Genomic DNA, 15,287 nt, shown 5'->3' on the forward strand with positions numbered 1-15,287 from the left:
ATCATGACTTAAATCGATATGATAGATATCTAATGCACAGAACACTCCTTAGAAAACTTAACACATTTGATCTTGATAGTTGTCAAACTACACAAAGTCAACCTAACAAGTTAATGTCATTAAAACATCTACTGGTATATAGTTTCTCACTCAACCACAAGGCATACTCACCGACAAGTTTGTAATTGACATTTCCTCTGCACATTTCCTTTTATTGGGGGGGGGGATTTAACTACTTAATATTTTGTAACACTGTTGCAATACATGCTTCAGAAACTAAATTATCCTGCAAGAAAGGATTAGACTTCCCAAGGAACATGCTTAACACAGTGATATAATTGCCACATTAGAAGAGACATGTAAACATGCCGTTTATTTAAGAAAATGGTGCTAGTTTGCTCAGTCAATAGGAATGGAAACACTCTTCATAAACAAGATCAAGAAACAAGTGACAAAGCATTAACTGATTGTAGCAGCAACCCTAAATTAAGTGGATTTCAATATTTCACATTTTTAGAAGTACTGAACTACGGTATACCTTCTACAAAATAAACATGTTGATCACAAGCCAACATAGAACTAGGCATACCTATTTATTAAGAATATATTCCTCACATTTTGATTCCTAACACAGCTAACTTTAACAAGTAATAGGGTGCACTTTAAGTGTGGTGTCCAAGACAGAATTCTGTATACTAAATTATGCCTCTCTGAAATCTACAGGAAGTGATGATTAGGACTCGTCAATAATGTAACTTGGTGCACAACTTAAAAGATAACTAAACATATCAGAGACCAGGTCTACAGAATATCACAAGAATGAACAATGTGTAGAACTGACAAGTTTTCTTTACCTTCCTGTTACCAAAGCTGTACTTCGCTAAACTTTTAACGGGTTAACTATGGGTATATTCAGGCTTACCAAACTCCCCACAGAAGAAAACCTGTTTTTCTTCAAGTGACATTTTGTACAATTACACCAGCAGAAAACCTGTTGGTGCACAACTTAAAAGATAACTAAACATATCAGAGACCAGGTCTACAGAATATCACAAGAATGAACAATGTGTAGAACTGACAAGTTTTCTTTACCTTCCTGTTACCAAAGCTGTACTTCGCTAAACTTTTAACGGGTTAACTATGGGTATATTCAGGCTTACCAAACTCCCCACAGAAGAAAACCTGTTGAGCAATACATGTAAAAGGAAAATGTTTCTCTGAAATGCAATAGCCAAGTGGATTGTATATTCTAGAGTAATGTCTTACGTCCGTACTTATCCCAATATTAATTTTATGGCTGGAGAAACATTACATCAGAATCTGTCTACAAGAGCAGCATGAAGACAAGAAACCACATGCTCAAGTACTGCTGGAGCAGTTACACAGTGTTACAACATCTGTCTTCCACTTACGAGGTCAAATTAAATATCCACCTAACAGCTGAATTCCAATACTGGTTTTAAAAAGCAGAAGTTTTTCTTCAAGTGACATTTTGTACAATTACACCAGCAGAAATAGCAACAGCATGTCTTACATGTTTTAAAATTGCTTTGATATTTACACATGGCTACAGGGAACAAACTATGCAGAGATAAGGGAGTAAAGCTTTTTAAAAAAACCTCAGCTACAACTGCGAAGTAGGGTAGCAAAAAGGAAGCAGTTTCTCAGCTTCTCAACTTTAAGACATACAGTGTACCTCAGGTTACAAACGCTTCAGGTTACAGACTCCACTAACCCAGAAATAGTACCCCAGGTTAAGAACTTTGCTTCAGGATGAGAACAGAAATTGCACAGTGGCAGCGCAGTGGCAGTGGGAGGCTCCATTAGCTAAAGTGGTACCTCAGGTTAAGAACAGTTTCAGGTTAAGAACGGACCTCCAAAACGAATTAAGTTCTTAACCCAAGGTACCGCTGTAAATATAATGCAATCTTATCACATAAGAAGATTAAGAAATGAAAAGGTTAAAGTTAACTCCTTTCTTACAATACTTTCAAGTACAAGTGATTCTTCTCCCAATGCAGTGAGATGAGAAAAGAACAGTCTCTGTGTAACTCTGCGCTTGAAATCTCATACTTACATTTGAAACACATTATGTAGCAATGTCTTGGTTCACCAGTCAGGATTCAATTAAACTGTTACTGTCGCGCATTGGAAGCACTGAAAGGTTGAAGCGTTTAATATTTGAAATATTGCCATGTGTTTCATCGTACAACTCCAATACTCTAGATCCCTCATATAGATTATTTTTAGCATATGCTATATTTTGTGTTTGTAATATTATATAGCAGTTTCAACGTGTGAAACAGATCAGTCATCTGTTGTTTTTTTCTGAAGCAGACCACCATAATTTCATTTTTGCACAAGGAAACTCACAGGAAAAAGGCTCCACTTTGCCCCATGAATCCATGTTAGATAGGGTTTTGCCCCAAGATTAAGGGCAATACGATTCACTAGATCACAAGTTCCAATCACATTACACACAGCACTTGGGACATCACAAACTTTGAGATATAGTAACTCTTTTTCTACAAAGAACATCCAAAATCAACCACTTTAGCTTTACGCAGGTCCAGCTATAGACATGTAAGTGTGCACTATTCCAGCAGGAATTATTCCTCTATACTTATTTTAAAAACCAAAAAAACCCCAACAACTATTGAATGAAATAAAATTCTAGGCCAAACAAACTAAATGACACAATTTCAGCCAAGCAACAGTGGCACTGCACTGAAAGGGCAAGCTGCTTGCCTTAAGTAGGGGCGTTTTCCTCACCTACCAGACAGCTCAACTCTGCCAAAAGAGAGGAAGGGGGTGGAGGTGGTCAGCTGCCTCAGTTTCTCTCTCTGCATGGGGCAAGGTGGTGGTGGGGTGGATTGGAACATCTGCACTGCCTACAGAGCTCTTTTTGCTGTCTCTCTCCCCCAATACATGCCATGGGAACAGCACTGTCATTCAGGTGAGTCAAGATAGCAACTCCCCTAACCTCTCCCTCTCTTCTCTGCACCTTCACATAGAACAGTGAGTGAAATCCTTCCTAAATTGTCTACCAGAGAAAGGAAGCAAGTGAGTGGGCAGAGGCTTCTCTCTCTGGGCAGCATCACTAGGCCCCCAACCATCACCAAATCCTACGGAAATCCGGGGGGGGGGCAGGCAGCAGTGGCTGCTTTTGTAATGTGCAGCTGCTGCCTCCTCTTGGCTTGTAAGCTCTCTCTAGAGAGGCTTGTTGGTGCCCAGATAGTGAGCTGCCACCTTGCTGAGTTTCTTATCTGCACTCTTGCCCTGAGCAAGATCTGGTCCCCACAGTTTCATCGCCCAGAACAAGAGGACAGGTAAGCAACTGTAGACAGTAGCACTTGTTCTTCTAAACCAAGCACTACAGTACTCACTTTTCCAATTGCCTTGGCATGCAAGCAACAGCTGTCCTGTACCACCAGACCTTGTCTGAGCAGAACAAGGTGTTGATATGCAAGGCAGAGAGCATGCACCCAGCCAAGGAGCCCAAACCTCCCACAGGCTTCTGCAGCACCTCAGCAGCAACTGGTCAGGGGTTGAGTGCCCAGGGGGTCCTCCTAAGACACTAACAGCACAGTGGCAATGGGCACTCCTATTTTTTGCAAACACCAGGTACAGCAGGCATGTCAAACCTGCGGCCCTCCAGATGTTTTGGACTACAATTCCCATCTTCCCCAACCACTGGTCCTGCTAGCTAGGGATCATGGGAGTTGTAGGCCAAAACATCTGGAGGGCCGCAGGTTTGACATGCCTGAGGTACAGCAATTACACACACACACACACACACACACCTCATACACACATAACCCATCTTCACCTCCAACTATTTGACAACCTTTCCAGAATAAAGTTTCCTCGAATAGAGAATCATGTGGCAGGAGATCTGGTCAACAACCACAGTTTTATACCATCAGCACTTGGATGCATGCGGTAGTGCAGGGAAGGAACTGAAGTTCAGCATAGGAGCATATGCTATAATGCCAGATTCAATCCCAGCGACCGGTGGTGGGAAAAAGGACTAGCAACAAGTACAGGAACCCCACCCCGTCCCCAAAAATAAATAATAATAAAAATAGTACGCTTGCAAAATGTAGAGCCACTACGCATGTGCGAGATGTTTGGCTTTTGACTTTTGTTCCTGTCTCCAAAAGCCCTACCCTGCCCAACCACCAATACCTGGAGCTGGGATGTTTCAGTTTCTACAACGAAAGTCAGCAGGATGACTCCAATCTGGACGACCCACCCAGAAGCCATGCTAACCATGCATGTTACACGGACGAGCCAGTCTGTGAAGGGCAAGCTCTCTGCGCCATGCCCGCTCTAGTCAACTTGCAGGTGAGCGCGCGGAGCAGAGGAGCCCCCCTTGACACTGGCGCAGGAACCACGTCGGCGGGCGGAGAGGATTGGACCCGGGGGGGGGGGGACCGCGGCACAAATTAAACTCCGCGCTTCTTCCAGGCTGCACCGTCTCCGTGACTTTGCGCGCACACACATACACGCCCCGCTCCACACCCGGAGCACCTCAGAAGCGCGGCTTCTCCGAGGGGAGCTGGCCAGGCGCTCTTGAATCCCCGCTTCCCTTCCCCTCGAGGCGCTGACTCCTTTGGACACCTCGCCCCCTTCTCCCGCTCCCGGCAGCCCGTCGAGAAAGGCGAAGGCACTCACCGCGTAGTAGAGGCAGGGCTTCACGTTCAATACGGGGGCCCCCGCCAAGGCCGGAGGGGAGCCTCCCAGGTCGCCCCGGCGCTGCAGCATGGCTGGCGGGACTCTCCCTCGACCCTGCTTGGCGCGCGCGCGCGTGTGTGCTGTGTCTGCCTTTCTCACAATCCCTCCTCCTCAAACACGCTCAAAGGCGTCCCAGAGGCGGCAGCCGCTCCTCCGCCTCCCGCGGAAGCCAGCGGCGCAGCATCACCCTCGCAAACCACTTTCCCCGCCGCCGCTTCAGCCCCGCGGATCCACGACGGGGATTAAGCCAGAGCCGCGGCAGGCGAGGTTGCCGCCTCCTCGGGGCGGGGCCGCGGCATCCCGCCCTCCCAGCGGCGCTTGGCTGGGACCAGTCGAGTTGTGAGAGAGAGGAGAAAATGGGGCGAGGAGGAGAGGGGGGGGCGCTCGTAAACCGCCCTCTGCTCGGCAAAGGGAAGAGCTGCCTTTCGGTCGCCCTCGTTGACAAGGCGGAGGCAGCGGCTCCACCCTTAAGGCAAAGAGGATGCCTCTCTGTAAGTCTGTACAGTATATGAATATGCCGTGTCTGTCTTCTAAAACGACGGCAGAGCCCTCTCACTGGTGGCACCCAACTGCCGCTGCCCTCCTTCCCACTTGCAGGCCCACCATGGGTGCCGCCACATGCACCCCAAAGAAGGAAAACGCACACACACACCCCTACCCCCATGGGCTCCTGTCACAGTGCTATTTTTGTTTCAGAGATCTTGCCGTGTTGGACACAACTTGCCCACCTAGAACAGGAGCCGACTCCTAGGGGGCGGTAAGGTAAAGGGACCCCTGACCATTAGGTCCAGTCGTGACCGACTCTGGGGTTGCACGCTCATCTCGCATTATTGAGGGAGCCGGCGTATAGCTTCCAGGTCATGTGGCCAGCATGACAAAGCCGCTTCTGGCAAACCAGAGCAGCACATGGAAACGCCGTTTACCTTCCCGCTGTAGCGGTTCCTATTTACTTGCATTTTGACGTGCTTTCGAACTGCTAGGTTGGCAGGAGCTGGGACCAAGCAATGGGAACTCACCCCGTTGCAGGGATTCGAACCGCCGACCTTCTGATCAGCAAGCCCTAGGTTCAGTGGTTTAAGCACAGCGCCACCTGGGTCCCTCCTAGGGGGCGAGGTCCCTTCAAATATTTGAGGGGGGGCAGGGTTGCTCCCCAAAGATGATGGTCCCCAAAGTTGAATTGCCATTTGAATGTTGTGTAATGTATGCACACATCTTGTTATTGATTATGCAGGGTGCGGCTTACCTGCCCCCCCTCCCCCTAAAAAGTTGGCACCCCTGCCACCTAGCAATATACTTTGCCTCTTCTGTGCTCCAGGATTTTGTTTTTTCTTCAGATGCCACCACTGAGGCCTACGAGTCCTTTCCACACTTGATCATAGTTAACACAGACAGACTGGATGTCCCCAAGGGTGCTGTGACTGTTTGGATACAACTTTGTGCCTTTGACAGCCAAAGCTTTTCAACAACTTAATCTCAGGGCTTTGGGTTTGAGCCCCACAAGGGTCAAAAAGTTTTCTGCATTGCAGGGGGTTGAACAAGATGACCCTCATGGTCACTTCCAACTCCACAATTCTATTATTCTAAGGATAGTTTTGCCCCAGAAGACAGGTGATCAAGAAAGCCAATCCCTTTGTGCCTGGGTGAAGCACCAGAGCCCTGGAGAAGGGCCCAGGCTAGAAAAGGAGACGGTAGCTTAGGCCCTGGGTTCCATTCGAAATGGAAGCAAGTGAAGGGGCAGTCAGCACACCAGCTCTGTCTACTAAGCTAAGAGGTGCCCGTTTTCTTTGTCTTGCCATCACTAGTGAACTGAAAATACAAAACAGACATACAAAGGTGTCAGAAATCATCGGGAGAAGGCAAGCCAACTATTATGAATAGGCAGGCAGAGCAGACTTTAATCAAACGTGTATTTCCAGATACAGAGCAGCGGCTTAGGGCCCAAGTACTTGAAGGCACGGATAGCATGATAGTCTCCTGCTATCTCCTGCACCAAACCCTGAGGTCTAGCTAGGGATGATAGGGGTTGTACTGTAGTCCAAAAACAGCTGGAGAAACAAGTTTGGGAAGCCCTGCCCTAGATCATTGGTCTTCAACTGGTGGGTCAGGAGCTGCTACTAGGCCACAGTCTCTGGTTTAAGGTAGGTCACAAAAGCAGCACTACTGCCAGACAGATATAAGGCAAAAATAAATAAGAAACGGGTCCCAAAATACATGTTTGGGTTAAAGGTAGGGGCCTGGTCTGTACAAAGGCTGGAGACTACTACGCTAGAGGTACAATGATCACCAACTGCGTTGAGTTTTTGTCATAAACTTAGAACACACGTATGCACCCAGGCTGTTGTGACATGCTGCTGTTTTGGGCTGGATCCATGGTTTGGACATCTGCCACAGTACCATTACTGTGAATTTTAAACCTTCGGCTTTTAATTTATGAAACTGGTCAAGTAACGATTGATGAGTATTTTATTGTTTTCGTGATGTGCTATGAACTGACATGCAGTCTGCAAATGGAATAAAAAAAATAGCTTGGTATGAAGTTCCAAAATCAAGACCAGCACAGAATCTGGGCAGGAGGCCCATGAAGCACAGCATCTTATTCTGAACAGTGGCTAGCCTGCTGTTGCCAAGCAGACCACGAATGTGACAGTATGGTTGTATCCGCCCCCCTTTACTTTGCTGTTTAATATTTTGTAAACTGCTTTTGCAAGTTGTTTTTTTTAAAAAAAAAACAACCAGCAACAACAATCAAGGGGTGTATTAAATCAAGGGGTGTATTAAAACAGACAAACAAGCAAACAAACAGTCTCTCCAATCTATCATCTCCTTCCCAGTGCTTAGTATGTAGGTGTAGAAGCTCCATTTAACTATAACTCCCATAAAGAGAAAGCGCCACAGCTATAAAGAAAAAAGTCTGTATAGAAGAAGAAAAGTCATCACATAGGAACAGTACATCAATGCACTGCCATTCTGACCATTTGTGATAGATATACCAAACAACTGGTATTCAATTGCCTCTGAAAGTGGAGGTAGAACAGAGTGCTAGTCTCCTACAATAAGTTGTCTAGTCCCCTTTTAAAGCCATCCAAATTGATGGTCATCACTATATTGTATAGGAACAAATTGCACAGTACAATTATGTGCTGTGCAAATAAGTTTTTCTTTTGTCTGTCTTGAATTTTGCAACATTCAGCTTCACTGAATGCCCTGCTCCCTGAGTTCTAGATGTAGAAAAACCTCCCTCTATCTCCTCTATATCATGCACAATCATTCCTTCTAAAATCCAGGCCTGCGAATTTTTGAAGCATCATAACTAAGGTTTGCGCTTATATTTTTCTGCGGAAGGTTTCCAAAATCTGTTTGGAACAAATGTTCGCATTTATTGGAAAATGATGCTTTCATCTGGAACATTTTCTGACCTACTGGATTTAGTGTTTATATTCAATAATGACAATTTCCTGCTTCTGATTTATTCTTAGACATCCTGGGCTCTAACTAACAAAACTAGTCCCCAAATAGAATTTGAAATATATCAGCAAATGAATAACGTTTCACCTTTCCCACCCATCATTCTGCAGTTAGTTAACAACCTAGCTTATTAAAATGTGCTTTGTATGATTCCAATACACTGGTTTGTGAGCTTAAATCATTCAAAAATGATACTTAAGGATTAGAAATTACAGCTTCTAAAAAGAAGGAAGAAAACTGCAATTGCCAGCATAGTGAATTCTTCTGCCTCAGTTCTGACTACATTCATGCTGTCTTAAGACAATAATTCTGGCATAGGACCACTGTAAAACCCACCTACTGGTTTCTGTTCTGAGTGGTAATATGACTAATTATCAAAGTAGCTAGGTGTTTCTAAGCCTGCACTATGCTATAAGATGTTACTGTACTTTTAAAAAAAAGCATTAACTTTTAAACCACCTTCATCTTTGAACCAAAGAATTACGTATTTAGTGTTTTCAACTTTTCTCTAACATGCCATTACAATATCATGATAAATTAGATCATATTGTATGGTACTGTACTGTACTGTGTTTTACAATCCTATTAAGCACTATATATATATATATACACACTTAGGGACCCAGGTGGCGCTGTGGTTAAACCACAGAGCCTAGAGCTTGCTGATCAGAAGGTTGGCGGTTCGAATCCCTGTGACGGGGTGAGCTCCCGTTGCTTGGTCCCAGCTCCTGCCAACCTAGCAGTTCGAAAGCACGTCAAAATGCAAGTAGATAAATAAGAACCGCTACAGCGGGAAGGTAAACGGCGTTTCCATGTGCTGCTCTGGTTTGCCAGAAGCGGCTTTGTCATGCTGGCCACATGACCTGGAAGCTATACGCCGGCTCCCTCGGCCAATAATGCGAGATGAGCGCGCAACCCCAGAGTCGGTCACGACTGGACCTAATGGTCAGGGGTCCCTTTACCCTTTACCTTTATATATACACACTACCCCAAAGAGGCCAAACTTGCAAACTATCTAAAAAGACATGCTTCTTCACTAAAAAGAGAAGTAAGAATCAAAAAACATTTTTTTTTAAAAAAAGAAGAGATAAATTGATACAAGAACATGTTTACTGTACATAAATACATTTAAATGTGATTCATTCCACAATTCTATTAATATTTACTTAGAAGTAAGCCCCACTGTACTCAGTGGGGTTTACTCCTAGGCATGTGATCATTGCTGCTACATTAAGATGGCAATATGAATTCAGCTACTACAGAACTGTGGAAAAACCAGGTAGTATCTGCCCTACGCATGGGGAATAGGGTACTACTCCTTACATACCATTTACATTCGTTGGACTGGTCATGTTGTGCCTGATTATCATCTTCCAAAGCAACTACTCTACTCTGAACTTAAAAATGAAAAGCGTAATTCTGGTGGTCAACAAAAGAGGTTTAAAGACTCTCTCAAGGCAAATCTTTAAAAATGTAGTATAAACACCGACAACTGGGAAATACTGGCCTGCAAGCACTCCAATTGGAGAACAGCCTTTACCAAAGGTGTCATGATGTTTGAAGACGCTCAAACTCAGGACGAAAGGAGAAAACGTGCTAAGAGGAAGGCACATTCGGCAAACTCTCACTTTGATCAACTCCCACCCAGAAACCTGTGTCCCCACTGTGGAAGGGCATGCGGATCCAGAACCGACCTCCACAGTCACTTACAGACTCACTGTTAAGACCCTGCTCATGGAAGACAATCTTATTCGGCTACGAGTGATCGCCAAAGAAGAAGGAAGAAGACTCCTAACATACCATTTACAGTAGCTTTTGTTGTTTTGGTATTTCTCAATGGCATATGATCCAACTCTGAACGTGACTACGGTAACATTGGACATCGCCTTTAATATAAACAGATACACATAAGCACATTGTCACAGTCAAGAAATGAAATGTAATGCAAGGAGCAGCATGGTGCAATAGAATCTAGGCATTCCAAACTTAACTTTTATCTATAATTGTTCAGCTTTTTGAGTAGTCAAATGACCTTATTTGCATGAGACGCTGAGGTAATTTCAGGCAGGTGATAGATTTATACAGGGGATGCAGCGCACACAGTGTTGCCCTAAGCAAGTTGATGTCTAACATCGGCCTCAGTTCCCCATCTGCTAAATGGAAATAACGGTGGGTCCCTTCACATTATTTGGATGACAAATACACAAAAATGTTGTTGCGTCCTTTGAAAACTTAACATTCTAATGTAAGTAACAAATAGTAACCATTTTGAAATACAGTGGTACCTCGGTTTATGAACACAATTGGTTCCGGAAGTCTGTTCATAAACTGAAGCGTTCATAAACTGAAGTGAACTTTCCCATTGAAAGTAATGGAAAGTGAATTGATCCGTTCCAGATGGGTCCGCGGCATTCGTAAACCGAAAATTTATAAACCAAGGTGTTCATAAACTGAGGTTCCACTGTATATAAAAATCGGTTCTGCTATTTTCCCACTCAGCTATGATCCTTCCATTTGTAAAATAACAAAAGCTGCTTCCACTAAAGGAATGTATAAACAAAACCAATTTCCCAAGAAGAAAAGTATTGTACAAATATAGCTTGCAGCTACACTCTGAATGGAGAATGACATGCTAATCCTTCTGAGCTGCAGACTGCACGTAGAAGACATCCAGAACAGTTCCTAATGGTTGCAAGTAACCCATGAATTTTGGTTGAAAGGAGTAAGAGGAGAGGCAGATGTGTCAATAGTGAAGAAGGAATGCAAGTGAGCACTTTAGCTGCTTTGTTAGAAGCAGCTCCTCCTGGACAAGGGTAGTCTAGCCACAGCCATTCATTTTCTGGTATCTTCCTAGCTGGATTACTGTAACGTTTTTTTGTGTGATGCTGCTCTTGAGGAGAACACAGAAACGCCAAATCATGCAGAACTCAGCTCCCAGAATTTAATTTTTAACTGGTATTGTCAGATTCATTCGTATAGCTGCAATTTTAAGAAAACTGCATTGGTTACACATTTGCTTTTGGGTCCAACTCAAGATGCTGATGATACTTAACTTTAGAACCCTAATTAAACAGCTTTGGACCCAAATTGCTGAAGAAACTCCTCAGTCCATGCTAGCCTCTCTGCCAAGGCCCTGGTCTCATGTGCCTTCCTTATCAAAAGTGTGTTATGTAATAACAAAGGAGATGACCTTTTCAGTCATGGCAGCCCAGCTTTAGAATGCCCTCACTAAGGAAGCACGACTAGCATTTATTTCACTAGTCCTTCTATGCCAGGTGTTGAAATATTTTTATTTTCTCAGGCATTTATGATGGTGGTGTTCTCTTGTTTCGTAGTTTATATTTGTTGTATACCACCCTGAAATCTGATTTGATAAAAGGGCGGATTTAAAATGTTATGTAAATAAACAAGTAAAATAAAGTGATGGCTGACACATTGGTCATGGAAAGCTTATGCAAGGTTACATTAAACAAACATATCCTGAGAGCAGAGGTGTCAAATCGCTAGAGCATCTATGGTCTGGTGTTTAGCAGGGCTGGCCCACCCATCAGGCAACAGGAATACAAAGGGCAGCAGATCTAGCCTCCAAGGAATGCATTGCCCAATGTTGCTGCCACTGCTGCAGTAGCAGCAATAGCTGCAACATGCTCCTTGAAGGCTGATGGATCTGTCGTATCCTCAGCAGCTTCCCCCCAGCCACCTCCACAGCAGCCTCTTGGTGCACAGGAGGCGCTGATGGTCTCCTCCCACCCTTGTTCTCAATGAGGATCTTCACATTTTGTGGTTCTCCTCAGGCACCCAAATAGGCCAGCCCTGGTGCCTAGACTAGTGACTGAACTTCTGGATGACATGAGGCTTTAAATTAAGGCAATCTTCTGCTTTGTAGAAAACTACATCATCCAGCATCAAATACATCACAAAGCAGCGAGATCAACGGTAACATCATGAGTACTTTCTTAGAAGTTAGCCATGTCAACCTCACCTTTCATTCTCCCATGTTGTTGTTTGTTGTTTAGTCGTTTAGTCGTGTCCGACTCTTCGTGACCCCATGGACCAGAGCGTGCCAGGCACTCCTCTTGTCTTGCACTGCCTCCCGCAGTTTGGTCAGACTCATGTTCGTAGCTTCGAGAACACTGTCCAGCCATCTCGTCCTCTGCCGTCCCCTTCTTCTTGTGCCCTCCATCTTTCCCAACATCAGGGTCTTTTCCAGGGAGTCTTCTCTTCTCATGAGGTGGCGAAAGTATTGGAGCCTCAGCTTAAAGATCTGTCCTTCCAGTGAGCACTCAGGGCTGATTTCCTTAAGAATGGATAGGTTTGATCCTCATACTTAAGAATAATTAAGTAAGGACCAAGTTACGTGTCATTTCTTGTCCCAATCCTTAGACATGATCTCATTGTTTAATGAGCAACGTAACTCCAAACTCTGTGCAGTGGGCTTCACATTATCTTAATTATTCAAAACTTGCATAATCTACCAGGAACATCCTCTGTACAAGTCAAAGTTAGAATAATTGTAAACCTATATCTACTTCCCTGGGAGAAAGTCCAGTTGAATTGAATGGGACTTGCTTTTCAGTAGACATACATGTATAGGGGTTGCAATGAAAAGTACTGTAGTTAAACTGAATTGTGTCAAAGTTACTTCAGTGAGCTAATGTTCAAAGAAACTATTTTACTGAAAACATGGGAAAACATGGCTTTTTGACTACAGTCATCACTGTTGGCAAATGAGCTTATAGAACTAAATATAAACTGCGAAGAGTTAAAAACACTGGCCACAGATAAGCATGAGCAGGAATCTAGCTCCCACTGGCTTTGATTCCTTCGCTTCCCTTGCCCTCTTCCTCTGAATAATAGTCTCAAGGGAAAGTTTTGGGAACAATAATTTGAGTACTCAAGCAAAGCCAGAACACAGATAGATTGCCAGACTGAATCCTGAGAGCTGTGCCTTTAAAAGAAAAATTAAATGAAGCTTACATTCAGTCACTGAAGCTGCTCTGCAGAACAGCTGCAAGATGTTGCAAGGAAAGGAGGCCATTTACTTTCTCATTTATTCTTCTAGTGGTCCTAAAATATGTAATTAGTAATGCAAAAACTTAAGTGCTGCAAGACCTTTTATTGGTGGGGAAAGTAAAAAGTGGCAGTAGTTTTGCTTTCCTGATTTCAGGCGTTTTATTTCTACTGCCTTTGGAAAAGCAACTCTCAGTGTGGGTCCCATGCAGCGACAGAGTTAAATTAAAATCCAAGCAACATTCCAAGGATAGCAGAATGAGAGTAACCTCAGTATTGTTTTCTTAAGATCTCAAGTTGCCAACGAGGCAAAATGAAGTAATGCACTCTGTCAACATATAGCATGCTCCACAAGCAAGGTCACTTATCCATGCAATTAGAAAAAGTGTTTAAAGAGAAACTACTTAAACAGCCATAGGGAAAGTGCAGAATAGGTACCATCATTACGTGAAATATATTTTAAAGACAAGTTCTAAAGTCCCAGATGCTTCAGAAGTGGATGGACAACAGACATCCTGAAGCTACATTTTAGCTGAACACTTTTTATATTGCTTCTTGTTTACACAATCTGTTTTGGACTAGGATTTAAATATCGATGAGTTTCAAAGGAAGGAGCTTTCTCTAAATCCTAAAAAAAGCAAATCACTTTCTATGACACTTCTTTCCAGGGGGAAAAATGCTTCTCTCTTTCTATTTTTGCAGGGCAAGATAGCTGGATGGCCTAGCCCTAGAACAGATTAAGCTGCTGTCCCACATTTGCAGACGTCTTCATATTTAAAGTTTGCTGAGCCAGACATCTTGGGGTTTACGGAGCCAGCCCAATCATAAAAGCTATTTCTACAAGCCTCAGGTAAATACACACAGTATCTATTTCATTCAAGAAAGTGCTTTTCTTTGTCAAAAGAAAATTAAGTCAGCCTTAAACTGAAATCTAAACACATTCAGTACATTTCTGTTTGTTTGTTTTTCCTCCATTTGGGAAAATTATTTCATCAAACTCACCAGTACTCTTCTCTTAAAAGTTCGTGGAGGGATGGCTAAAAATTAACAGACCACCAGTGTGGAGACGTGATGGTTTCTCCCACATAACATTCACTGTGGGTATCTATGTGTGTAAAATGCCCCTCCCCAAACATGGAAAACTCAAATGAAAGTGAAGTGTTAGAAGTCAACAAATGTGGGCTTTTCTTATTTTTCAGCGACTGATCCCCATCTAGGAGCTCCTGGCAGCACATTACAACCAGCACTTAACATTTCAGAAGCACAATGCAAGCCACAGGTAGAGTGTTTTGCTAATCGTCTTCCTGCATTTGTATTGGCAAGGCAGTTGTGCAAGTGCCCCAGCAGTCACGTGACAACACTTAATGCAGTCTAAACTTCAGCATGACAATTGTGTAGTGAGACAGACTTAAACTAAATGGCAAAGGGGAGGAAATCAGCGACAGAACAGAGCTCACGGCGCACATGGCTAAAACACTGGTTATTCACTCACATCTCAAAACTGAAGCCAGATTGGAATGCTTATTACATTATTCCTATGCTTCCCCGATTTGGGAAATCAAAATGACTCCGTATTTTTAGAAGAAGAACAAAAGTCAATAATCAGCTGAGCTTGTAATCAACTTTGGACAGGCCCCTGGTGCATGTGCAGTTTGGTCCCCTTGGTTAGGAAAATAGGGACAAGATTGAATGGATGAAAAAAAGCTGTAAAATCTTAATGTGTCAGCACCAGGATTCAATTTAGACACTCCCCATGTTAAATCAGAAGAAAGGCAGTTTTGGAATACAATAAACAAAAAGAACCCAATGTACAATAATGGAAAAGAAAAAGAAATGTAACTTCTTCCCTACAGAGGGTCACAACCCTCTATTGAAATATACACTCAAATAATTTTCTGTGCATTTTCCTATTAAACAGACTTAAAAGGAACTTGCTTGAGAGTTGAAGGAGTTACTGGAATTTTCAGGTTTAAAATTACAAAATAGATTTTTTTTTTAATAACATAACTCAATTGTATGTTTGTAATGTTAACATTAGGTAGCAACCTGCATCACGGTGGAAGACAGAAGCTGTT

The 15,287-nt window shown here is 43.4% G+C and overlaps 1 protein-coding gene across 3 annotated transcripts in view; it reads right to left on the reverse strand.

The window, feature by feature from the left end:
* ARHGAP6 (Rho GTPase activating protein 6) overlaps positions 1–15,287 on the reverse strand; it is a 203,094-nt gene that overhangs the window by 122,380 nt on the left and 65,427 nt on the right. Inside the window, exon 1 of one of the 3 annotated variants that reach the window (XM_035116653.2) lies at positions 4,678–5,488. The exons of the other annotated variants lie outside the window; for them this stretch is intronic. Within the exon in view, the coding sequence (XP_034972544.2) occupies positions 4,678–4,767 (90 nt within the window). The 5' untranslated portion in view covers positions 4,768–5,488. Of the gene's footprint in view, positions 1–4,677; positions 5,489–15,287 lie in introns of those variants that run through there. 3 annotated transcript variants of the gene reach the window in all.

This window comes from Zootoca vivipara, chromosome 4 (genome assembly GCF_963506605.1).
Source record: "Zootoca vivipara chromosome 4, rZooViv1.1, whole genome shotgun sequence".
In the NCBI taxonomy this organism is placed as follows: Eukaryota; Metazoa; Chordata; class Lepidosauria; order Squamata; family Lacertidae; genus Zootoca; species Zootoca vivipara.